The sequence below is a fragment of the Entelurus aequoreus genome, linkage group LG10 (assembly GCF_033978785.1).
Source record: "Entelurus aequoreus isolate RoL-2023_Sb linkage group LG10, RoL_Eaeq_v1.1, whole genome shotgun sequence".
NCBI classification, from domain to species: domain Eukaryota; kingdom Metazoa; phylum Chordata; class Actinopteri; order Syngnathiformes; family Syngnathidae; genus Entelurus; species Entelurus aequoreus.
Genome location: NC_084740.1, coordinates 51,317,473 through 51,344,761, shown reverse-complemented (window position 1 = coordinate 51,344,761; position 27,289 = coordinate 51,317,473). Strand labels below are relative to the sequence as shown.

Below are 27,289 nucleotides of genomic sequence, written 5' to 3'. Positions count from 1 at the left end.
ATTGTATTGGCGTGTTCTATGGAGCTAGGAGCTAGCAGAGGAGCTAGGAGCTAGCATAACAAACACGCAGGTGTTTTTATGCAGGATTAATTTGTGGCATATTAAATATAAGCCTGGTTGTGTTGTGGCTAATAGAGTATATATATGTCTTGTGTTTATTTACTGTTGTAGTCATTCCCAGCTGAATATCAGGTCACCCCCGCCTCTCACAGCATCTTCCCTATCTGAATAGCTTCAACTCCCCACTAGTCCTTCACTTGCACTTTACTCATCCACAAATCTTTCATCCTCGCTCAAATTAATGGGGAAATTGTCGCTTTCTCGGTCCGAATCTCTCTCACTTCATGCGGCCATCATTGTAAACAATAGGGAACTTTGCGTATATGTTCAACTGACTACGTCACGCTACTTCCGGTAGGTGCAAGCCTTTTTTTTATCAGATACCAAAAGTTGCAATCTTTATCGTCGTTGTTCTATACTAAATCCTTTCAGCAAAAATATGGCAATATCGCGAAATGATCAAGTATGACACATAGAATAGATCTGCTATCCCCGTTTAAATAAAAAAAATTCATTTCAGTAGGCCTTTAAGGCCAGATTGCTGTGAAAATATGTCCAAAAGATTAAGAAGGTTCCGCAAACAATGAGGAAAAATCTTATCTTTGTGAATCAGCCTTTTCTGACATGAACTTCATCAAGAACAAACACAGAACACGCCTCACTGATGCACATCTGCAAGACTCACTCAGAGTTGCAGTGTCAAGTTACACACCAGAGTACAACACACTAGTTAACAGCATGCAATGCCAGGCTTCCCACTAACTGACAAAGAAACAGATAACAGATTTGGTGTCCAGTTCAAAGTGTGACATGATTTAAAAATTTGAGAGTTTACTTTTGTATTTTACATGAGTTATTATTTGTACAAACATGGTGCAAAGTAATTCATGATTTGTTAAAAAATGTTAGTGGCTGGCTAGTTAAAATGGGATATTGTGATTTCACAAGACTGTCTTAGAAGTGATCATTTGAAAATTGTCAATTTGAAAAATGTGCACTTAGAGAAAATATAAAAATAAAGTGTTGCATATTGATATTTATCTGTTTCTATATATATTTATTGTGAGAAATCATTAAGATGATCAGTGTTTCCACAAAGATAAATATCATTAATTATTAATAATAACAGAGTTAAAGGTAAATTGAGCAAATTGGCTACTTCTGGCAATTTATTTAAGTGTGTATCTAACTGGTAGCCCTTCACATTAATCAGTACCCAAGAAGTAGCCCTTGGTTTCAAAAAGGTTGGTGACCCCTGTTATAGACTGTATCTCTGTTGCTGCAGCAGCAGAGAGTTTATTCTGTCTTGACACTTTGTATTGATATTTTGTATTACATTCTTTCCTTAAATGATCATAATTACACTGATTGTTTTATATGTATTTTTTATGTACAGTATGTCGCTTTGGTCTGCCAAATACTTCAACATAAACATACAGTATATAAACACCTGAAAGTCTTTATATCAGCTAAAACCACCAATCTGTTTCACTGCATTCAGAATAAAACCAAATTCTGTCTTACCCAACAATGTTAGTATTTGAATATTTATTAATTTATTTCAACTTCATGTTATTCAATTTTTAAATGTAATTAATTTAATTGACAAGCAATTCTATTATGGTCATACTCTTGTTTGCTAGCGGCTACGATTTCAGAACTATTGAAGATCTTTGCTCCTTCTCAACTCTGTGCTAATATTCTTTTCACAAAATACAACCAATAGTACGTTAATGTTAAATCTTACTTGTGAAAAGTAATCCCTCGATTCCTATTTTCAACAGTCCGCTCATTTGGGCAGGAAAACGCTGAACACCATCTTTGTTTTCTACCTGTCAACTGTCAGTTTAGGCTGCTCGCCGGCTCCTCATCACCACTTCAAGATGGTGGCCGAATTTCTCGCGTTAGAGCAGCCAATGCTGCGTCTACTTATAAAATGTCTATGTAATGAACCATCAGGGGTAATATCATGCTTTTTGTATGTGCTTTCTTTCAAATACTGTATTTTGTAGATAATTATTCACGCAGGGTTTAAATACGCTTTTAGTTGTAGACCAATGTAAACAAGTTCAACTGCCTGCCTGCGATGCAAACCAAATCACTCACCAGTTCTGTTAATTTCCTTTATGGTCCAAATTCTGTGGGTGCAGCCAGTGTTAGGTTGGTGGATTAAAAAGCTCAACCCAGTAACTGTGACTCTCAGGGTTTACTGGACTGTCAGAAAAAAGGTGGAATTTTCCTTCTGGGTTTGGAGTGAGGGAATTAGAGCAGTGGAAGGTGGATCGTAATATCAACATCGGACTGCTGGGGCGAAGAAAGAGCTGAGCTTAAAGACAAAGCTGTCAATTTCAACTCACTTATTGCCACAAACTCTAGGTGGTAACAAAAAAGACGTAGGTGTGAGTTAGGGTTACGCAATATAGATGCTAAACGATATAAATTATATGAATTCGGCCGACAATATAGCTTTTAATTAAAGGCCTACTGAAAGCCACTACTACCGACCACGCAGTCTGATAGTTTATATATCAATGATGAAATCTTAACATTGCAACACATGCCAATACGGCCGGGTTAACTTATAAAGTGCAATTTTAGATTTCCCGGGAAACTTCCGGTTGAAAACGTCTATGTATGATGACGTATGCGTGTGACGTCAATGGTTGAAGCGGAAGTATTGGGACACATTGTATCCAATACAAACAGCTCTGTTTTCATCGCAAAATTCCACAGTATTCTGGACATCTGTGTTGGTGAATCTTTTGCAATTTGTTTAATGAACAATGGAGAGTGCAAAGAACAAAGTTGTAGGTGGGATCAGTGTATTAGCGGCTGGCTGCAGCAACACAACCAGGAGGACATTGAGTTGGATAGCAGACGCGCTATCCGACGCTAGCCGCCGACCGCATCGATGATCGGGTGAAGTCCTTCGTCGCGCCGTCGATCGCTGGAACGCAGGTGAGCACGGGTGTTGATGAGCAGATGAGGGCTGGCGTAGGTGGATAGCTATTGTTTTTATCATAGCTCTGTGAGGTCCCGTAGCTGAGTTAGCTTCAATGGCGTCGTTAGCAACAGCATTGTTAAGCTTCGCCAGGCTGGAAAGCATTAACCGTGTAGTTATAGGTCCAGGGTTTAATAGTATTGTTGATATTCTGTCTATCCTTCCAGTCAGGGGCTTATTTCTTTTGTTTCTATCTGCAGTTAAGCCCGATGCTATCACGTTAGCTCCGTAGCTAAAGTGCTTCACCGATGTATTGTCGTGGAGATAAAAGTCCCTGTGAATGTCCATTTCGCGTTCTCGACTCTCATTTTCAAGAGGATATAGTATCCGAGGTGGTTTAAAATACAAATCCTTGATTCACAATAGAAAAAGGAGAAAGTGTGGAATCCGATGAGACCTTGTACCTAAGTTACGGTCAGTACGAAAAAAGATACGTCCTGCACTGCACGCTAGTCCTTCACTCTCACGTTCCTCATCCACAAATCTTTCATCCTCCCTCAAATGAATTGGGTAATCGTCACTTCTCGGTCCGAATCGCTCTCGCTGCTGGTGTAAACAATGGGGAAATGTGAGGAGCCTTTCAACCTGCGACGTCACGCTACTTCCGGTACAGGCAAGGCTTTTTTTATCAGCAACCAAAAGTTGCAAACTTTATCGTCGATGTTCTCTACTAAATCCTTTCAGCAATAATATGGGAATATCGCAAAATGATCAAGTATGACACATAGAATGGATCTGCTATCCCCGTTTAAATAAGAACATTTCATTTCAGTAGGCCTTTAATACTATTGTTATGTTGTGATAATGCATTGTAGCAAATTTGATAGCGACAAGAGAATGGCTTTGACGCAATGTAGAGTTACAAATGTCTCTTCACAATGCAAAGTTGCTTCTTAGTCAGCAATCCTTGGAGGACCAGGAATATGTAAATATGCTACACTACACAACATAGGAGCATTCAGTAAGCCATGCTAACTGTTAAGCTAGAGCTCTTGAATGTTAACAGAGATCGGTTGATAGTATCAGTCAGTTGCGGGCTGTGCGTTTCTCACCTCCGCCTTCAGTGATGTCCTACTTAGTCCAAATTCACCTCTCAAAATACCGTAATTGATGTCACCACATGGACACGGTTGGAGATACTATACAGAAACCCACTTGCACACTACTGGGAATTGAAACCCCTCAACAGTGTACAAAACAGTCTATTTTTCGGCACATTTACCATTCAATAAACCCATTTCAGCAATTAAAACATACAGTATCTTAGGTGGTACTGTCAAAATTAAAATAATTGCATAAAACAAATGAAACATGAAAAAAATTAAGAAATAAATTGGTAGCACCCATTCGACGCCGTATAAGCCAGTGGTACCGTCATAGTCGGTAGTTGGTCGTAGTCTGTTGATCCGTGTGAAAGTCGCGGGCAAACCATTTCACGGCTTCCGGTGTCGGCCGACCTCGTCTCACAAGATATAGTTTCTCTTTAAATATCCTTCTTGAAAATGGCCTTGCAAATATATATCTGCCACCTAATCAACATGTTGCTCTTCTTCTTTGTGAATTTTCTGTGGCTTTCAATGGCTCGTATGGCTCCGGTGCCACTTCCTGTTTTCGCAACTTGTGACTGGATACTCACTTGGGACTCCCAAGTGAGTATCCAATCACAGCGTAAGGCCAGCTAGAAGGCCTTACTCACAACAACTCGTGATCTGATTGGCTATCGCAATTATCTATCAACTGTATGTGCCCGTTCACTTACAGTGCACAGATACCTACATTGTTGATTCTGAAGGCCTCGGGCAGATTTGGTACAGCATGGCAACATAAGCTAGCTGAATTCTGATTGGATAAAAACTCTAACCTAAAAACCACAGCACTGGAAATAGCATAATATGACAAGAAGAGAATATGAATACTTTTAGATATTTAGGGAAAGTAAAGTAAAAATTACTTTTATCTTTAATTATGATCATGATTTCTGGTTATGTTAGGCCAGCAGAGAAGGCCTTGCTGGCCCTGACGGCACACCACTGGTATCAGTATATTGTGGATGATACTACAGTGATTAGCTTGATATTTTTAACACAAATTTGCCGTTATTGTTATGCTGTATCTGTGCATCCTAAACTATTTGTCTCTTCTCTTACAGCTGCACATTGTACACTTCAACTCTGAGAAGTACACTGACGTGGCCATGGCTTTTGACAAGTCTGACGGTCTGGCTGTGCTGGGTATTTTCATTGAGGTGACAATATTTCCATGTCCTTCGGATTAGGAATATGTGTCCGTCAGACTCAACTGAAATGTATTTTCCCAAACAGATTGGTGAGTTTAATCCAGCCTACGACAAATTCATCAAGCACCTCAGTAAAATCTCAAACAAAGGTGAGTCCAACACAGTGTGCTTTGCTTGTTGCTTGTGGTTTACAGACAGGTGAATGACTTCTCTGTGTGTTATTTGTAGGGACAAAAACAAAAATCCCTGCCTTCAACATCAGAAAGCTCATGCCTACTCGTCTGGATGAGTATTACCGCTATGACGGCTCACTGACAGCTCCTCCATGCTACGCAAGTGTACTGTGGACCGTGTTCAAGAATCACGTCACCATCTCTAAGGAGCAGGTGCTTCCTTTGTGTTAACCTTTTTAGTGCATACCGTATTTCCTTGAATTGCCGCCGGGAATATAGTATTCGCCTGCCTAGAATTACAGCCGGGTCAAACTCGTTTCGCAAAATAATTAGCGCATGCTTGGCACTTCAGCCGGGTCAAACTCGTTTCGCAAAATATGTAGCATATGCCTAGAATTTCCGCCGGGTCAAACTCGTCACGTCACGAGTGACACTTCCCCTGTCATCATTTTCAAAATGGAGGAAGCTGATTTCAGTCATTTGAAATCGCATAAAGGGAAGAAAAATCAATATTGTGTTATTATATACCGGTAATTACAATTCTTATTATTAATATTGTTAGTTTGTAGTGGTGGAGAGCTGACTTTTTGTTGTTGGAGTTGCGTCTTTCAGAGCGCTTTATTTTGAAAAACCGGTATGCCTCGTTTCACCGCCGGGTCAAACTTGTCACGTCACGAGTGACACTTCAGAAGATACAGAACTATTCGGTAGGATTTAAGGTCCAAGCTATTGAATATGCTAAAAAGAACAGTAAGCAGCTACCGTATGTTTTATTAATATACCGTAGCTGCGTGTGTCAAATATGAGTCATTAAATTACTCCCGCCTCCTGGTGGTAGAGGGCGCTAGTGATCCTTCTTGCGACTACCGGTACTGCAGAAGACCGGTGCTGCAGAAGAAGACAACAAGCAGCAACAAGGAAGCGATCGTTTGCTTGCACTTGTAACATGGAGGATTACATATCTAAAATAAAAACGTTTTCTAAACTGGACTTTTAATCGAAGCAGGAGGTAATAATTAAAGGAATATCTCCATCGAGACAGAGACTTTTAAAACTGAAGAAAGATAAACAATGCTTTTGATCAGAAGCAGCTGCACATGGACTCATTTATAAGTAAAGGTAAGACCATAATAAAGTTTTTTTTATTAAATGTGCTTTTCATGATAAGGTAAGCGCCGGAGTGAGAAGAGGTTTTAAAATAATTAGCGCATGCTTGCCTATCCCGCATGCTTTTGGTAAGCGCAGGAGTGAGAAGAGGTTTTAAATTAATTAGCGCCCCAGCAGCTATTCAAGGAAATATGGTAGTCAAAATGTACAGTCTGACCACTGAACACTTTTGTCTCTGCAGTATAAAACCTTGACGACAGCTCTCTTTGCCTCCGGAGCCAAGCAGAACACACCTGTTCCTCTTATAGGCAACTTCAGGAATCCGCTGCCCACTGAAAACCGAGTTGTCCTGACGTCCTTTGAGGCTGGTAAGAATACTGTCCATTTGAATCTTGCTTAGTGAAGGGTGCATGGCTATTGCATGTAATGACGTGTGGCTCTCTTGGGGTCACCTGGTTGTGCTTTTATGTTTCACTCCATAGATTTCCAACAAACTAACAGTATAGCATTTGTCTTTAAAGGCCTACTGAAACCCACTACTACCAACCACGCAGTCTGATTGCAACACATGCCAATACGGTCGGGTTAACCTATAAAGTGCAATTTTAAATTTCCCGGGAAACTTCCAGTTGAAAATGTCTATGTATGATGACGTTTGCGCGTGACGTCGATGGTTGAAGCGGAAGTATTCGGACACATTGTATCACAATACAAACAGCTCTGTTTTCATCGCAAAATTCCACAGTATTCTGGACATCTGTGTTGGTGAATCTTTTGCAATTTGTTTAATGAACAATGGAGACTGCAAAGAAGAAAGCTGTAGGTGGGATCGGTGTATTAGCGGCGGGCTGCAGCAACACAACCAGGAGGACTTTGACTTGGATAGCAGACGCGCTATCCGACGCTAGCCGCCGACCACATCGATGATCGGGTGAAGTCCTTCGTCGCGCCGTCGATCGCTGGAATGCAGGTGAGCACGGGTGTTGATGAGCAGATGAGGGCTGGCGTAGGTGGAGCGCTAATGTTTTTATCATAGCTCTGACGAGGTCCCGTAGCTAAGTTAGCTTCAATGGCGTCATTATCAACAGCATTGCTAGGCTTCGACAGGCGGCACAGCATTAACCGTGTGGTTACAGGTCCAGTGTTTGGTTCGGTGTCTCCTGATAGTAGTATTGTTGATCTTCTGTCTATCCTTCCAGTCAGGGGCTTTTTTCTTTTGTTTCTATCTGCATTTAAGCACGATGCTATCACGTTAGCTCCGTAGCTAAAGTGCTTCACCGTTGTATTGTCGTGGAGATAAAAGTCACATGTTCTCGACTCTCATTTTCAAGAGGATATAGTAGAGGTGGTTTAAAATACAAATCCGTGATCCACAATAGAAAAAGGAGAAAGTGTTGAATCCAATGAGCCCTTGTACCTAAGTTACGGTCAGAGCGAAAAAAGATACGTCCTGCACTGCACTCTAGTCCTTCACTCTCACGTTCCTCATCCACGAATCTTTCATCCTCGCTCAAATTAATGGGGTAATCCTCGCTTTCTCGGTCCGAATCGCTCTCGCTGCTGGTGTAAACAATGGGGAAATGTGAGGAGCCCTTCAACCTGCGACGTCACGCTACTTCCGGTACAGGCAAGGCCTTTTTTTATCAGCGACCAAAAGTTGCGAACTTTATCGTCGATGTTCTCTACTAAATCATTTCAGCAAAAATATGGCAATATCGCGAAATGATCAAGTATGACACATAGAATGGACCTGCTATCCCTGTTTAAATAAAAACATTTCATTTCAGTAGGCCTTTAAGGTGGTCTGGCTCTCCCACAGAAATAACACCTGTGTAAATTTCAATGCGTCACAATTAGAGCTATACTTTTCTAACATGGCGGTGTGGAGTTCCCTTATTTTTGCAAGGGGCTCTGTGTGCTTCTGTGTTACAACAAAAACTCTCTCCCAGTGCTGGGGTGTACAACAAACTGTGACTGGCTCTATATCTGATGCAGGAGTGACCAAAATTCAGTATGCCACGTGTCCATTCAAGAGGAAGGCCATTGTCAAGCAGCTGCTGCACGGTGACTTTGATGAAGTTATAGAACATGGGCTCCTCACTCCCAGTGCTGCCAAACTGCTTCTCCAACAGCAAGTGAAGACACCACCAAAGACACTCAAAGATCAAGTGGTAGCAATAACAAGTAAGCTGAAGAAGATGAAGGAAATTGCCAATCCAATATTAGCCTTTGGCACTTTGCTGCAACTGAAGTCCCTTGAAGCCAAACAATCCACGACCCAAGTGAGTCTGCCTGCCGCTCTCGGCAAGGCAATTCTGCCTAAACTCAACCTGAGGAGTTACCTGACCTGTAAGGCATCCCTTGCTCCTGCGACCATCAGATATCTGGTCAGTGGCGGGCCCCTGGAGATAGACACTGAGGATTCATTCCTGCTTGACCCATACATCAGTGGCAGTAGTATTCTGTATCCCTGGCTTTTTTCAATGGAGGACTAGAGAGATTCCCCACATAGTAGAGGCTCCTACGTCGTGTTCTGTCACTGCCTTGTGTGCCTTGCATAATAAAAGACTACTTCTTCATCTTCTGGTAAACTTTTGGACTTCCAGGATGTGTAGTCAAAGTTAAATTATTCATCCAAGTTCATGCACATATTCAGAATACATACTTTTGTAACCATTTAAAGTCTGAAAGTGTGTACCCACTGAAATATTGGTCATTAATATTGATCTGTAATTAGTGTTTTTTTAATACGTGTGTCGTGAAATTGGGAAAAATGTGAAATGTAATGGACTTTAGGTTCTTGCTTTCCAGATTTCCCTTGCTTGCTATTTTCTTGAAAAACCTTTCAATAAACTGCAAGAAAAACAAAAAGTCACTCAAGTTTTATTATTTTCTATAATCAAAACCTTCAACGTGTTGTTAGGATGAAATGATGTTTGTGTATGTTCAGTTGACAATCTTTTTCACCTTTTTTCTTTTCTGTGTCACTCAGCTGCTCAAACTTGGATGAACTCTGGTATGTGGGCCTTATGTGTGCTTAACATTTTTTTTTAATGGCATGTCTTTTTTAAATACAGTACATCTCAAGTGCTTTTAATCAAGTTACAAAACCCAAAAGCAGTGAAGTTGGCACGTTGTGTAAATGGTAAAAAGAAAGAGAATACAATGATTTGCAAAACCCTTTCAACTTCTATTCAATTGAATAGACTGCAAAGACAAGATACTTAACGTTCAAACTGGTAAACTTAATTTTTTGCAAATATTAGCTCATTTGGAATTTGATGCCTGCAACATGTTTCAAAAAAGCTGGCACAAGTGGCAAAAAAGACTGAAAAAGTTGAGGAATGCTCATCAAACACTTATTTGGAACATCCCACAGGTGAACAGGCTAATTGGAAACAGGTGGGTGCCATGATTGGGTATAAAAGCAGCTTACATGAAATGCTCAGTTATTCACAAACAAGGACGGGGCGAGGGTCACCACTTTGTCGACAAATGAGTGAGAAAATTGTCGGAACAACATTTCTCAACGAGCTATTGCTGCAAGGAATTTGGGGTTTTCACCATCTACGGTCTGTAATGTCATCAAAAGGTTCAGAGAATCTGAAGAAATCACTGCACGTAAGCGGCAAGGCCGTGACCTTTGATCCCTCAGGCGGTATTGCATCAAAAAGCGACATCGGTGTGTAAAGGATATCACCACATGGGCTCAGGAACCCTTCAGAAGACCACTGTCAGTAACTACACTTTGTGGCTACATCTGTAAGTGCAAGTTAAAACTCTACTATGCAAAGCCAAAGACATTTTATCAACAACACCCAGAAACGCCGCCGGCTTTGCTGAGTCCGAGCTCATCTATGATGGACTGATACAAAGTGGAAAAGTGTTCTGTGGTCTGACGAGTCCACATTTCAAATAGTTTTTTGAAACTGTGGACGTTGTGTCATCCGGACCAAAGAGGAAGAGAACAATCTGGACTGTTATAGGCGCAAAGTGTAAAAGCCAGCATGTGTGATGGTATGGGGGTGTATTAGTGCCCAAGACATGGGTAACTTACACATCGGTGAAGGCACCATTAATGCTGAAAGGTACATACAGGTTTTGGAGCAACATATGTTGCCACCCAAGCAACGTCTTTTTCATGGACGCCCCTGCTTATTTCAGCAAGACAATGCCAAGCCACATTATGCACGTGTTACAACAGCGTGGCTTCGTAGTAAAAGAGTGCGGGTACTAGACTGGCCTGCCTGTAGTCCAGACCTGTCTCCCGTTGAAAATGTGTGGTGCATTATGAAGCCTAAAATACCACAACGGAGACCCCCGGACTGTTGAACAACTTAAGCTGTACATCAAGCATGAATGAGAAAGAATTCCACCTGAAAAGCTTCAAAAATTGGTCTCCTCAGTTCCCAAATGTTTACTGAGTGTTGTTAAAAGGAAAGGCCATGTAACAGTCACGACGTGGACTATGATGCAGCTTACTGCGTGGATTGTTTTCCCGGAATGCAATCGGACCAGACCAGTCATGGCTTGAAGGTAAATACATGATTTAATTTATCTATACAAAAAGGGGTACAAACAAAAAGTGCTCACAGCGGAGGCACAAACTTAGCGTGGGAAACAAAAACTACCACTTAGGCCGACTATGGACATGAAACAAAAGTCACTAACTGTGGTATTAATAAACAAAAACTTACTTGGCAGAGCAGGAATCTACGGCATGAAACGAGCATGAACAGAGCAGATACAGAGTATGAAATGAGCAATGTCGCCAGGCCGACTACCTGGCAACTACAGGCTTAAATAATAAAGTCTTCATTAGCGACAGGTGTGATTCAAACAAATGAGACAGGTGAAAACTATGAGTTGCCATGGTGACCAAACAGCGGAGCGTAAACAGGAACTAAAAGAAGTCTTAAACCAACAGAACATAACTAAACAAAACATGACCACAGAACATGACAGTAACACAGTGGTAAAAATGCCCCCGTGCCAACTTTTTTGCAATGTGTTGCTGCCATTAAATTCTAAGTTAATGATTATTTGCCAAAAAAAAAAAATGCTTCTCAGTTCGAACATTAAATATCTTGTCTCTGCAGTCTATTCAATTCAATATAAGTTGAAAAGGATTTGCAAATCATTGTATTCTCTTTTTATTTACCATTTACACTACGTGCCAACTTCACTGCTTTTGGGTTTTGTAAAACAAACTCATTACAATATAATCTCTGTTTAAAGTGCATTCACTCATTAACCAAACAATCAGTCAGGTACGCTTGAACAATATAATACCCAATACAAAGTTAGGTCATCATAAAAAAGTAACAATGAGAGGTCAGCCCCCATATTAGGTGTCTTACAGCTCACACACACTAATACTGCACATACAATACCTCTCAGACAGTGTCAATTGAAAATGTTCGTGTTGGAGGAGTTGTGAATGAATGAAATATGAAATCCGTGCTGCAGTCTGCAGGCGTACCTAATGCTGTGGCCCTGCAGTCATTCACAACTCCTCCAACATGAACATTATTGTTTTTGCACTTTTTGGCTTCTTATTAAATAACTTTTTTAAATAGATTCAATCTTGCACGTGGAAAGTTTAAGTGTGGGCTTTAATTGATATAACACTCCCGTCAGGGGGTGCATTCTACGGCGGGGGTGCATTCTCTATCACCAGGAGGCGGGATTACTGCGAGCCTCAGCCAGTGCGTCTTCGCAACAGTTTTATGATTGCTCAGCACAAGAAATACGTTACACACATACAGTTGTTGACAAAATACACTGTACATTCTATACCTCAGCTAACTAAACTATGGAAATGTATAATATAATTCATATAGCAATACGGTCTCACTGCACAGCAGGCCAGCAGTTAGCCGAGTCCGCAATCCATGTTGAGGCACAACGCAGTGACGTGCCTCAACTGGCTGCTGATAACAGCAAGTCTCTTCTCAGTATTTGAACGGCAAATGTGAAAATTCAACGATTTTGAATAAAAAATAATCTAAAACTGGTGAAGTTAAATGGAAAATAACTTTATAGTATAATCACTGGATACATATAACAATTTAATTTTTTTTTTTCTTTTTACATTTTTTTTCTTTCCATGATGGCACGTGAGGCCCCGCCTCACCTGCCTCCAGTGACTGCACGTCACTGATATATATATATATATATATATATATATATATATATATATATATATATATATATATATATATATATATATATATATATATATATATATATATATATATATATATATATATATATATATATATACACTACCGTTCAAAAGTTTGGGGTCACCCAAACAATTTTGTGGAATAGCCTTCATTTCTAAGAACAAGAATAGACTGTCGAGTTTCAGATGAAAGTTCTCTTTTTCTGGCCATTTTGAGCGTCTAATTGACCCCACAAATGTGATGCTCCAGAAACCCAATCTGCTCAAAGGAAGGTCAGTTTTGTAGCTTCTGTAACGAGCTAAACTGTTTTCAGATGTGTGAACATGATTGCACAAGGGTTTTCTAATCATCAATTAGCCTTCTGAGCCAATGAGCAAACACATTGTACCATTAGAACACTGGAGTGATAGTTGCTGGAAATGGGCCTCTATACACCTATGTAGATATTGCACCAAAAACCAGACATTTGCAGCTAGAATAGTCATTTACCACATTAGCAATGTATAGAGTGTATTTCTTTAAAGTTAAGACTAGTTTAAAGTTATCTTCATTGAAAAGTACAGTGCTTTTCCTTCACAAATAAGGACATTTCAATGTGACCCCAAACTTTTGAACGGTAGTGTATATATATATATATATATATATATATATATATATATATATATATATATATATATATATATATATATATATATATATATATATATATATATATATATATATATATATATATATATATATATATATATATATATATATATGCATATAAATGTATATACACATATATACAATACCATATATAAAAAGAAAAATAAATATGAACACAACACTTTTGTTCTTGCTCCCATTTTTCACTGTTCACAAATCTGTCTAAATCTGTGTTAGTGAGCATTTCTTCTTTGCTAATCCATCCCACCTCACAGGTGTGGCATATCAAGATGCTGGTTAAACAGCATGATTATTGCACAGGTGTGCTTTAGGCTGCCCACAATAAAAGGCCTCTCGGAAATGTGCAGTTTTATCACACAGCACAATGCCACAGACGTTGCAAGTTTTGAAGGAGCGTGCAATTGGCATGTTGACTGCAGGAATGTCCACCACAGCTGTCGCTCGTCAATTTTGCGGTACAACCGGCGTCACAACCGCAGACCATGTGTAATGACTCCCGGACCTCCACATCCAGCAGGTGCGCATCCATGATTGTCTGAGGACAGCCACCCGGACAGCTGCTACAACAATTGATTTGCATAACCAAATAATTTCTGCACAAAGTGTGAGAAACCATCTCAGGGAAGCTCATTTGCATGCTCGTCGTCCTCATCGGGGTTTCTACCTGACTGCAGTTCGTCGTCGTAACCGACATGTTGGAGAGGTGTTCTCTTCACAGATGAATCTTGGTTTTCACTGTTCAGGGCAGATGGCAGACAGCCTGTATGGCATCGCGTGGGAGAGCGATTTGCTGATGTCAACGTTGTGAATTGAGTGGGGTTATGCTATGGGCCGGCGTATTTTATGGACAACGAGCGCAAGTGTATTTTTTACATACAATCAAATCTGTGCATTCCATACTAAACATTGACACTCTAAATACGGAGACAGACGAAAGAGGAGAAACTGGGAAGACTGAGAGCGATACAGTAAAGGAAGAGGGCAACGAATGAACGATGCAAACGAGACGCGTGAGACAGAGACCACAGACAAATCAATAGACATGGCTTTCTTTGAGAAGGGAAAAGTAGATTTTGATAATAGAGCTTTGAACCTAAAATAGAGTATCTCATTTATCTTCCTTTTTATCCCTCTGGAAGCGCAAAACCAGACTGTCTCACATTCTCTGAGATCGTGGCTCTCATAAAAAGTGGTATTGTGAAATGACACAAAGCACAACGTTTTTGACCAGACATAATGACTCAAGCCTAAACTGAGGTCGCAGAAAATAAGCAGTCTAAATATGAGCAATGCAGCCGAATCCTGACCCGTTCATTCAGGGCCCAACGGAGTAGCTGCTAATGAATGTTCCCTCAGACCAGCTTTCAAATCATTGCAGGAAAGCTAAATCCCGATTACATGCAGACATTGCTATATTTCATCACACAATACATGAGGGATATTTAACTAAATAGTTTTGGGGGCCACATTTCCAGAAAGTTAAGGACCGGGGGGTGTGACTTTTCCCTTCACTTCACTATTAGTCTTATTTTGTACTGTATATTGCAGAGAACCAGCATGGACAATCGTGGACATTTAATTTTGGTCTGTTTCTTTTGTCAGAGTTACAAGAGCGCTTTGCTGTTTTAGGACCTTCTACAAAAAAAGCTAGTCAAAGATAATCTTTATGACAACACTGTAGTGTTTTTAAGAATTTTCTGCAAAAATGTGAGTCTCTAACAAGATGTGTTAAAGGCCTACTGAAACCCACTACTACCGACCACGCAGTCTGATAGTTTATACATCAATGATGAAATCTTAACATTGCAACACATGCCAATACGGCCGGGTTAACTTATAAAGTGCAATTTTAAATTTCCCGCGACACTTCCGGTTGAAAACGTCTCGATATGATGACGTATGCGCGTGACGTCACGGAGAGAACGGAAGTATTCGGACCCCACTTGATCCAATACAAAAAAGCTCTGTTTTCATTGCAAAATTCCACAGTATTCTGGACATCTGTGTTGGAGAATATTTTGCAATTTGTTTAATGAAAAATGGAGACTGCAAAGAAGAAAGCTGTAGGTGGGATCGGTGTATTAGCGGCGGTCTACAGCAACGCAACCAGGAGGACTTTGAGATGGATAGCAGACGCTCTAGCCGCCGACCTCACTTTGACTTCCTCCGTTGCGCATCAGTGATTGGGTGAAGTCCTTTGTCGCTCCGTCGATCGCTGGAACGCAGGTGAGCACGGGTGTTGATGAGCAGATGAGGGCTGGCTGGCGTAGGTGGAGAGCTAATGTTTTTAGCATAGCTCTGTTAGGTCCCGTTGCTAAGTTAGCTTCAATGGCGTCGTTAGCAACAGCATTGTTAAGCTTCGACAGGCTGGAAAGCATTAACAGTGTATTTACATGTCCATGGTTTAATAGTATTGTTGATCTTCTGTCCATCCTTCCAGTCAGGGGTTTATTTATTTTGTTTCTATCTGCATTTGAGCCCGATGCTATCACGTTAGCTCCATAGCTAAAGTGTTTCGCCGATGTATTGTCGTGGAGATAAAAGTCACTGTGAATGTCCATTTTGCGTTCTTGACTCTCATTTTCAAGAGGATATAGTATCCGAGGTGGTTTAAAATACAAATCCGTGATCCACAATAGAAAAAGGAGAAAGTGTGGAATCCAATGAGCCCTTGTACCTAAGTTACGGTCAGAGCGAAAAAAGATATGTCCTGCACTGCACGCTAGTCCTTCACTCTCACGTTCCTCATCCACGAATCTTTCATCCTCGCTCAAATTAAGGGGGTAATCGTCGCTTTCTCGGTCCGAATCTCTCTCGCTGCATTGTAAACAATAGGAAAATGTGAGCAGCCCTTCCTCCTGTGCCGTCACGCTACTTCCGGTATAGGCAAGGCTTTTTTTTTTTATCAGCGACCAAAAGTTGCGAACTTTATCGTCGTTGTTCTCTACTAATTCCTTTCAGCAAAAATATGGCAATATGGCGAAATGATCAAGTATGACACATAGAATGGATCTGCTATCCCCGTTTAGATACAAAAATTTCATTTCAGTAGGCCTTTAACTGAACTCACGGGCCACCAGTTGAATAGCCCAAATGATGAAAAAGAGTGGACATAAAATTTAACCTTGAGGAACACTACTAGTATAACTAAAGAAGTTGAACATACCTATGAAGGTTCTCAATCATCCAGGTTGTTGTCATTGTTGTCCAACTGGACTGCTTGGTTTGTCTTGGAAGACGTTTCGCTGCTCATCCGAGTAGGCTTCATCAGTTCGTGCTCATAGACTTATATTGGTCAGATCTAGTCCAAACGGTTGGTGCCAAATAAAACCAAATATTTATACTCCAGAGAACCAGGAGGGTGTGCCTGGGTAAGGATGGTTTCGCCTTATCTTAGTGGGAAAAACAACTGTTTTGATGCAAACGAGCAATCGTACTGTCAAAGCCAAGACAGTCATTGAAGTGTAAATTCACCTCGTTAGCATTGAGGTAATGTGTGGCAGAACTATCGCTGTGGTTCGACTACTTCCAGTCCAAAATAGTCAGAATTCCCCCCGCATAAGCATTCCATTCATTGCAATCTGGTCACTTTTCTGGTCACGTTCTATGACCAGAACGTTTCTAACTCCTGTTATTTGTTGGAGGCTAAATTGCAGAGTATTTTAGGAATGGTTGAAAGGACAGTGTTGTATGTGGGAGATACCTCAATGCTAACGAGGGGAATTTACACTTCAACGACTGTCAATGGTGTCAGGTTTGTCACTGACAGTTTGGTTTCAGTTTTCCCTCTGTTTGTGTTTTATTTCCTGTCAGCGCTCTTATTTTTGTTCAGTTTCCTGCTTGCCTCCCTTAGCGCTGTTTCCCCTCAGCTGCGGCTGATTGGCACCTGGCCACACCTGGTGTCAATCAGTCGGCTGCTATTTATACCTGCCTTGCCCTCTAGTCAGTGCGGGAATATTGTTTGCTGTGGACTGCTTGCTGTCTCCAGTTCTCCCTGCCTCTTGTATGCTGTGAGCTATTCCCTGGTTCCTGATTCCTGTTCCTGTTTGCTGTTTCCTGCCTCCTGGTTCGTGTTTTACCTGCATTTTTTGGACATTAAAACCATGTTTTCCTGCGCCAAGCCTGCCATCTCTGCATCTTGGGGTTTGTCACCACCACTTCCTGACAAATTTATTTGACAGTTAGGATTGCTTGTTTGCATTAAAACAGTTGTTCTTCTCACTACAATAGAGTGAAACCATCCTTGCCCAGGCACACCTTCCTGGTTCTTTGGTGTATAAATATTTGGGGTTTTGGCACCAACCGTTTGGACTACATCTAACCAATCTAAGTCTATGAGCACAAACTGATGAAGCCTACTCGGATGAGCGGCGAAACGTCTTCCAGGACAAACCAAGCAGTCCAGTTACGAATGATTGAACGCTCTGAGATAAAGAAGTTGAACAAACTACTGACTACTAACTCTATCTGAAGTAAACAAGCTACATCAACACTCTAGTTACATAAGTCACAATATGAAAAACGTGTAAAAAGAAGAGGACTTAAAAGGTTGCCTTGAGGAACACCATCACAAGTGTGCAACCCAGTGTTCTGTTTGCTAGCAAGGTTAAAATGTCAATGTAAAGATCTGCCCAAGTGTTTGCAGTGATCCAAGTCCTTCGATACAACAGGAGAACTCTAATGTTTTGGGGGAATTTGCTGCAAAAATGTTTGTCTCCCAAGTTTTGAACGGAACTCGGGGTCCAATATCGTGTCATACCCGAGCTAGATTTGGCCCCCAGGATACCGGTTAAATAACACTGCACTACTTCATAACCCAACACTGCGATCTTTGCTTTATGTTCTCTAAGGCCCAGTCCCAATACACCCGCTCTCCCAACTTTTTAGCCTGTTCCCTACATTTTGCTCATTCCCGTGACGAGTGGTGTCCCAATTACTCTTTGCATATAGAGGTAGTGGGCATCAAAACGGGTAGGGGGTATAAATCTATTTTATTAATTGTATTATTATTAACCCTATGAGGGAAGAATGGACTGAGCTTCATCTTCATCTCTATGCCTTGTTCGCCTACGGTGAGCAGTGGAACTTTTTGGTCTTGTGCGACGGTCATGGCCTTGGTCTTCTCTTGGCTTATACATAGGCCGACTTTTTCCCCTTGCTCATGCAGATTGTTGGTCAATTTTTGGGGCGACGACAGACTTCCTCATGACAAAGTCTATGACAATGATGAACAGTAAGGGAGACAAGATGCAACCCTGTCTTACCCCGGTCACAATGTCAAAGTCGTCGGTTGTCCTGTTGGTGGTTTTCACTCGACAGGTGGAGATGTGGTACAGGGCTCTGAAGATGTTGACGTACTTTGATGGTATACCGTATAGCTGGAGGATCTGCCACAGTGATTCACCACGTTGAGAACTTCACGTATCTTGGAAGCAACTTCTCAAACACTGGAGACGCAGAAAAGGATGTACAGACCAGAATCGGAAAAGCTGCAGGAGTCTTCCAACGCCTCCGGAACATCTGGTCATCAAAATCTATCAGTACGTCCACAAAGCTGTGCCTCTATATGTCAGTGGTCATGCCTACAGTGACCTATGCCTGTGAGACGTGGATGAAGACATCAAGCATTACCAACAAGCTGGATGTCTTCCACCGACGGTGCCTCAGATACATCTTGAGGATCTCATGGAGAGACCACATCACCAATGAAGAGGTGATGAGAAGGGCAGGGGTAGCACCATTGTCTGACATAGTCTCTGACATGAGAAGGAGAATGGCTGGACACGTACTCCGACTGCCAAAAGAGAGACCGGCAAGTGTGGCAATGGACTGGGTGCCAGAAGGGGGAAAGAGGAAGAGAGGACGGCCAAAGAAGACGTGGAGACAAACAGCCAAGGAAGACCTGAGAGAGATGTGAGTCAGCTGGCATGGAGCAAGAAGGGTCGCCAGTGACCGGAACAAAAGGAGGGGACTCGTCGCCCAATGTTCCAACAGGAATGGGAGGAACTAAGTAAGTAAGAGGGAAGAATGTGCAAACGTAACTAAGTCGTCGCTTACGGGCCCGAACGTAAACTAAGCAGTGGTGTCCCAATTCCTAGGGAAGATTACAAAACTCTACTCCTTGTTGCTTAATTTTGAGGGTGTAGTGGTTGTGGGTGAGGGTGAGGAGGAACATTACAAACTACACCCACTTGAATGTTAGTGGACTACCCCCGTCCCTGAGTTGTATTTGTGTACACTGTATAACAAACTTCTTACGCTTCCATGCACTGCAGGTTTGCTGCTTCCCATTCTTGTTGGCTCTGCACTGGGACTCATTTTCCTCGTATCCTTTATATGCTGCCTGTTAAGACAAAAAGGGTAAGTGAGCAGAACCAGGCAAGAAAGCCTACTGCTTCAAGTCACCACTCACTGACTCGCATCAAATGCTAGGACGCCTAAAAGTCTGTTTTACACCCTTCTTTCTTCTTTCTTTCTTTCTTTCTTTAGTTTATTTCGAACATGAACACACTTACATCATAATACATCACAAAAAATCATATAATTTCATTTTACATCATGCCCGAAAAGGAGTAGGAAGAAGCAAAGCTTATTTAATCCTACTCCTTTCCCACTTCAAAGCGTTTACAATTATATAAAATCATTTACTGACCTTTTTATATAATAAAATAACATCTATGAATTAGTATATACAACAGTTTTGTAATATGTAATGAATTAATTCAGTCATTATTAACATACTGAGATGAAGAATATCTTATTTTCAACAAGGTTGGAAGTATTTCTCATAATTCTTCTTCTTTGTACTTTCTAAGCACTATTATTTTGAACAACCTCTTAAACTGGATCATATCAGTACAATTTTTAACTTCTTTACTTAATCCATTCCATAATTTAATTCCACATACTGATATGCTAAAAGTCAGGCCTGGCCCTAACCAATCTGGCGCCCTAGGCAAGATTTTAGGTGGCGCCCCCCCACATCGGCAGTGAAGTGTATATACTATATTTTTTTACTTAAAGAAAGCAAATTAATATATTATATGAGAATGTTACGTTATGATTATCTTTAACCGAATCACAGCAGTGCTCAAATTAAAAAACAGCATTCCCTCTCATGTGATATTGCTTTATTAACATTAATGATGTGCACTTTAACAACTAGGCTTACAACTATACCTAATATATAAAGGGGTGGAAAAGTGACTATTACCTGCAGGGCAAACATTAGCTAACCAGAAGGCAATAACAATGTAAACAAAAAACACCTGCTTAAAAGATCTAATACAAATGTCCCTGAGGAATGTAAGGTGGGACTACTGTAATTACCTAACGTTACATTATTATTTTCCATAACAATTTAGCCCCCTCCACAATATTAACCCGACGTTAAAACAGAACTAGCTATTTATTGATTAGCAATTGCCGAATCATGTAACATTAGCTTTATGCTAAAAAGCCAGGTTACTATCACATTCTGTAACAGACAAATAATTTCATGTAGGCTAACGTTACCTACCTGCTACCTCTGTCTTTTTCTCGTTTCTCCTCCTCTTCTTTTCTCTTCCCTGGGCACCTGACAGTTTTGGCCGTTTTGACATCTTGTGTTGATTTTTTGATGTGGTGACGTCCAAAAAAAGTCATGATACGGGAAGGGAGGGGGCGCACCGTGCGGGGGGGGGGGGGGGGGGGGGGGGGGCGGCGCCCTTAGCATTTACCTATACGGCCTATGCCACGGGCCGGCCCTGCTAAAAGTTTTAAGTGTTGTACGTGCATATAAATGTTTTAAATTATTTTTTCCTCTAAGGTTATATTTCTCCTCTTTAGTTGAGAAGAATTGTTGTACATTCTTTGGTAGCAGGTTATAGATTGCTTTGTATATAATTTTAGCTGTTAGCAATTTTACCAAATCACCGAACTTTAATATTTTTGACTTAATAAATAAAGGGTTTGTATGTTCTCTATATCCAACATTATGTATTATTCTAACTGATCTTTTTTGTAACACGGTTAGCGAATGTAGCGCACATTTGTAGTTATTTCCCCATATTTCTGCACAATAACTCAGATATGGTAACACTAGCGAGCAGTAGAGAATATGAAGTGATTTTTAGCCCAGGACGTGTTTTGTTTTATTCATTATTGAAATGTTTTTTGCCACCTTATGTTGTGTTTTGTATATGAGATTTCCAGTTCATTTTATCATCTATTAATACTCCCAAAAATCTGGTTTCTTTTACCCTTTCGATGTCTACTCCGTCTACTGAGATTCAAAGATAGTCTGTTTTTGTCAAACCATCTTTTTAATTTGTTCATTTCTTCTGTTATTATTTGTATTATCTTCTGTGTGTTCTCTCCTGAACAGAAAGCAGTTGTGTCGTCTGCAAATAAAACTAACTTTAAGTCCTTTGTAACTTTACAAATGTCGTTTGTATAAAGATTAAACAATCTTGGTCCCAGTATTGATCCCTGGGGTACACCATAAGATATATCAAGCCGTGTTGACATATTTTCACCCATCTTCACATATTGCTTCCTGTTGGTTAGATAGCTTCTTACCCAGTTCAAGACCAAACCTCTGATGCCATATAGTTGTAATTTTCGTATTAAAATATCATGATTAATTGTGTCAAATGCTTTTGTTAAGTCCATGAATACTGCGGCCGCACATTCTTCACCATTTATTGCATTGGTAATTTCCTCTGTTATTTTGATTAATGCTATTGATGTTGAGATATTTGCTCGAAATCTATATTGATTCTCCACGAGCGTCCCACTTTTGTTAATAAATAAATCTAATCGACTATTGAATAATTTTTCCATGATTTTGGAGAACTGTGGAAGTAATGAAACTGGTCTGTAGTTAGTAAAACTTGAATGCTGTCTTTAGTGAAGATTCTACAAGAGACAGGGTTAGGGAAAATAATTTATGTATACATGTTCCTATAAGTGAGGGAGGGAGAAAGGAAGGAACTCTGGTTCACAATCCAATACAGTTGGTGGCGGTTATGTACCTTTAACATTGAGTGACCCGCCATGCAGCAGCAATAAAATATTTTAGGGAGCTAATCCCGCATTTTTTACTTATTTTAATGGGGAAAAAAATATAGTGCCTATTTGCTTTCATTAGATGGTTAAACTCGAACGAACTGTATATTTGGAATTTTGGGAATAACATAAAAAGAAATAGTGGTTGTGTCCTCAGCTTTGTGATTGAACGCAAACACGTGCGAGTCATCTATAATAACATGAAATTGCACATTTACATTTCCTTAAAGGCCTACTGAAAGCCACTACTACCGACCACGCAGTCTGATAGTTTATACATCAATGATGAAATCTTAACATTGCAACACATGCCAATACGGCCGGGTTAACTTATAAAGTGCAATTTTAAATTTCCCGCCACACTTCCGTTTGGAAACGTCTATGTATGATGACGTATGCGCGTGACGTTGATGGTTGAAACGGAAGTATTCGGACACATTGTATCTCAATACAAACAGCTCTGTTTTCATCGCAAAATTCCACAGTATTCTGGACATCTGTGTTGGTGAATCTTTTGCAATTTGTTTAATGAACAATGAAGACTGCAAAGAAGAAAGCTGTAGGTGGGATCGGTGTATTAGCGGCTGGCTGCAGCAACACAACCAGGAGGACTTTGACTGGGATAGGAGACGCGCTATCCGATGCTGGCCGCCGACCGCATCGATGATCGGGTGAAGTCCTTCGTCGCGCCGTCGATCGCTGGAACGCAGGGGAGCACGGGTGTTGATGAGCAGATGAGGGCTGGCGTAGGTGGAGCACTAATGTTTTTATCATAGCTCTGATGAGGTCCTGTAGCTAAGTTAGCTTCAATGACGTCGTTAGCAACAGCATTGCTAGGCTTCGACAGGCGGCACAGCATTAACCGTGTAGTTACAGGTCCAGTGTTTGGTTCGGTGTCTCCTGATAGTAGCATTGTTGATCTGCTGTCTATCCTTCCAGTCAGGGGCTTATTTATTTTGTTTTTATCTGCATTTAAGCACGATGCTATCACGTTAGCTCCGTAGCTAAAGTGCTTCACCGATGTATTGTCGTGGAGATAAAAGTCACTGTGAATGTCCATTTTGCGTTCTCGACTCTCATTTTCAAGAGGATATAGTATCCGAGGTGGTTTAAAATACAAATCCGTGATCCACAATAGAAAAAGGAGCGAGTGTGGAATCCAATGAGCCAGCTTGTACCTAAGTTACGGTCAGAGCGAAAAAAGATATGTCCTGCACTGCACTCTAGTCCTTAACTCTCATGTTCCTCATCCACAAATCTTTCATCCTCGCTCAAATTAATGGGGTAATCGTCGCTTTTTCGGTCCGAATCGCTCTGGCTGCTGGTGTAAACAATGGGGAAATGTGAGGAGCCCTTCAACCTGCGACGTCACGCTACTTCCGGTACAGGCAAGGCTTTTTTATCAGCGACCAAAAGTTGCGAACTTTATCATCGATGTTCTCTACTAAATCCTTTCAACAAAAATATGGCAATATCGCGAAATGATCAAGAATGACACATAGAATGGATCTGCTATCCCCGTTTGAATAAAAAAATTCATTTCAGTAGGCCTTTAAAGCAGTGCTTCTCAAATATTTACTGGTCTGCCTGTAGTCCAGACCTGTCTCCCATTGAAAATATGTGGTGCAATATGAAGACGGTTGAACATCAGGCAAAAATGGGAAAATAATTCCACCTGAAAAGCTTAAAAAATGTGTCTCCTCAGTTCCCAAACGTTTACTGAGTGTTGTTAAAAGGAAAGGCCATGTAACACAGTGATAAAAAATGCCCCTGTGCCAACTTTTTTACAATGTGTTGCTCCCATTAAGTTCTAAGTTAATGATTATTTGCTAAAATAAATTAAGTTTCTCAGTTTGAACATTAAATATCTTGTCTTTGCAGTCTATTCAACTGAATATAAGTTGAAAAGGATTTGCAAATCATTGTATTTAGTTTTTATTTGCAATTTACACAATGTGCCAACTTCACTGGTTTTGGGTTTTGTAAATCTATTGCGCATTGCATTGCAAAATGTGGCCATTTGTGGCCCGAAGCTCAAGTTTTGTTGACCCTTGGCTTATTATCGAATTTTTTAAAAAGTAAGCAAAAACACGTAATGTAATAAGCGGTGATTTTGATACTAATAACTAATATTAACACATTTTTTACAAAATAAATAGTATGATATAATATATAATATTATATAATATCAAAATGGCCCCTGCTTGCTTTGTCTTTTAAGGGGGGAAAGTTTGGACAACACTGTCTTAGAGGTAAAAAAAATAAGTGTCTATTTTGTTGAAGGCAACTCATTTAATACATTAAAGTCTTGCATAATTAATGAGTAATTAGATTATGAATTATAAATAATTAGAACGTCCTTACGCAACGTGCACTACATCGTGTAGATTTACTCACTTATTTCAATATTGCTCGACGTTGTCTGCCTATTTAGACAAAGCTGTACTGTAAAGAAACGTGTCACAGCCCACAGGGATTTCCCACAGGGAGTGTGGATGTGCTGTTTAACAGTGATACCTCCTGTGTGAATGTCCTCACCTTTTTGTTTACGATAACTAGGTAAATTCTACTTTTAGGGGTTAAAAGTTAAAGGCCTACTGAAATGAAATTGTTTTATTTAAACGGGGATAGCAGATCCCTTCTATGTGACATACTTGATCATTTCGCGATATTGCCATATTTTTGCTGAAATGATTTAGTAGAGAACATCGACGATAAAGTTTGCAACTTTTGGTCACTGATAAAAAAAAGCCTTGCCTGTACCGGAAGTAGCGTGACGTCGCAGGTTGAAAGGCTCCTCACATTTCCCCATTGTTTACACCAGCAGCGAGAGCGATTCGGAAAGAGAAAGCAAAGATTACCCTATTAATTTGAGCCAGGATGAAAGATTCGTGGATGAGGAACGTGAGAGTGAAGAACTAGAGTGCAGTGCAGGACGCATCTTTTTTCGCTCTGACCGTAACTTAGGTACAAGCTGGCTCATTGGATTCCACACTCTCTCCTTTTTCTATTGTGGATCACGGATTTGTATTTCAAACCACCTCGGATACTATATCCTCTTGAAAATGAGAGTCGAGAACGCGAAATGGACATTCACAGTTACTTTTATCTCCATGACAATACATCGGCGAAGCACTTTAGCTACGGAGCTAACGTGATAGCATTGGGCTTAACTGCAGATAGAAACAAAATAAATAAACCCCTGACTGGAAGGATAGACAGAAAATCAACAATACTATTAAACCATGGACCTGTAACTACACGGTTAATGCTTTCCAGCCAGACGAAACTTAACAATGCTGTTGCTAACGACGCCATTGAAGCAAACTTAGCAACGGGACCTCACAGAGCTATGCTAAAAACATTAGCTCTCCACCTACGCCAGCCAGCCCTCATCTGCTCATCAACACCCGTGCTCACCTCCGTTCCAGCAATCGACGGAGCGACGAAGGACTTCACCCGATCATAGATGCGGTCGGCGGCTAGCGTCGGATAGCGCGTCTACTATCCAAGTCAAAGTCCTCCTGGTTGTGTTGCTGCAGCCAGCCGCTAATACACCGATCCCACCTACAGCTTTCTTCTTTGCAGTCTTCATTGTTCATTAAACAAATTGCAAAAGATTCACCAACACAGATGTCCATAATACTTTGGAATTTTGCGATGAAAACTGAGCTTTTTGTATTGAATACAATGTGTCCGAATACTTCCGTTTCAACGATTGACGTCACATGCATACGTCATCATACATAGAAGTTTTCAACCGGAAGTTTAGCGGGAAATTTAAAATTGCACTTTATAAGTTAACCCGGCCGTATTGGCATGTGTTGCAATGTTAAGATTTCATCATTGATATACAAACTATCAAACTGCGTGGTCGGTAGTAGTGGGTTTCAGTAGGCCTTTAAGCATCAGCTGAAGGCTTTTTGTGTCAAAACTAAAAAAGGCCCCTTCTATTTGTGGCAAATGATGAGAACATAAACATCGACTTTAGATAGCTGGTTTGATTGACACTATACAAAGTTTAGAAATTATTATTTGACTTAAATTATTCTCTAAATTGGTTGGTCCTGTTATTCTCCAGGTGCGGTACTGAAGAGGACAGAAGCAAAAGTGTTGCTTATAACAGTGAAGAGCGAGACGAGTATGGCTCAAGCTTGTAGCTCCTCATCTTGGACGTCCATCGGATGAAGTGTCAGGAAAACCTTGGTATCCTCGTCCTTTTGCATCACTTGTACTATACAGTCCAACCCCAAATGCCAAACTATCCAAGAGTCAAACTGCCAACTGCATGTAAAATGTATATTATTCTTGCTAGTTGCCGAGCTAGAGTAACTTCAGCTACTACTGTTCCTTCTTATTTTGAGGCTAAACTAAAAGCAGCTCACTTTTCAGTGTATATTCCATATTTCTTTCATTAGTAAATGTGTTGTACTGAGCAGCCACAACATAGACACGTTTACCCCTTTCCTATGTCGCACTATGTTCCATTAGAAATTATGTGGTCTCTCCCATCACTGGTACTCATCATGGCATAGCATCGCAAAAATAATATGGGGCCTGATCTACTAAAGGTTTGCGTGTATTAAAACACGTGCAAACTTGATATCACACGCAAAACTGAACTCTTAAACATGTGCGCAGAGGATTGTATCCCTCAAATGAGCAAAATAGTAAGTGCAATCCATTCAGCGTGTCTGTCTTAATGCATAATATATGCTGATTATTACAAACCCCGTTTCCATATGAGTTGGGAAATTGTGTTAGATGTAAATATAAACGAATACAATGATTTGCAAATCCTTTTCAA

The 27,289-nt window shown here is 40.6% G+C and overlaps 1 protein-coding gene across 4 annotated transcripts in view; it reads left to right on the top strand.

The window, feature by feature from the left end:
* The window catches only part of ca12 (carbonic anhydrase XII), a 52,465-nt gene extending 25,628 nt beyond the window's left edge, over nt 1-26,837 (top strand). For 2 of the 4 annotated variants that reach the window (XM_062062187.1, XM_062062186.1), the window contains exons 5-9: nt 5,211-5,306; nt 5,383-5,446; nt 5,526-5,683; nt 6,819-6,945; nt 8,573-9,324. In XM_062062187.1, coding sequence (XP_061918171.1) covers nt 5,211-5,306; nt 5,383-5,446; nt 5,526-5,683; nt 6,819-6,945; nt 8,573-9,072 — 945 coding nt within the window. In that variant the 3' untranslated portion in view covers nt 9,073-9,324. Of the gene's footprint in view, nt 1-5,210; nt 5,307-5,382; nt 5,447-5,525; nt 5,684-6,818; nt 6,946-8,572; nt 9,325-9,569; nt 9,594-19,709; nt 19,795-26,563 lie in introns of those variants that run through there. The other 2 variants (XM_062062188.1, XM_062062189.1) reach the window with 2 other exon arrangements.
* The last annotated feature ends 452 nt before the right edge of the window (nt 26,838-27,289 follow it).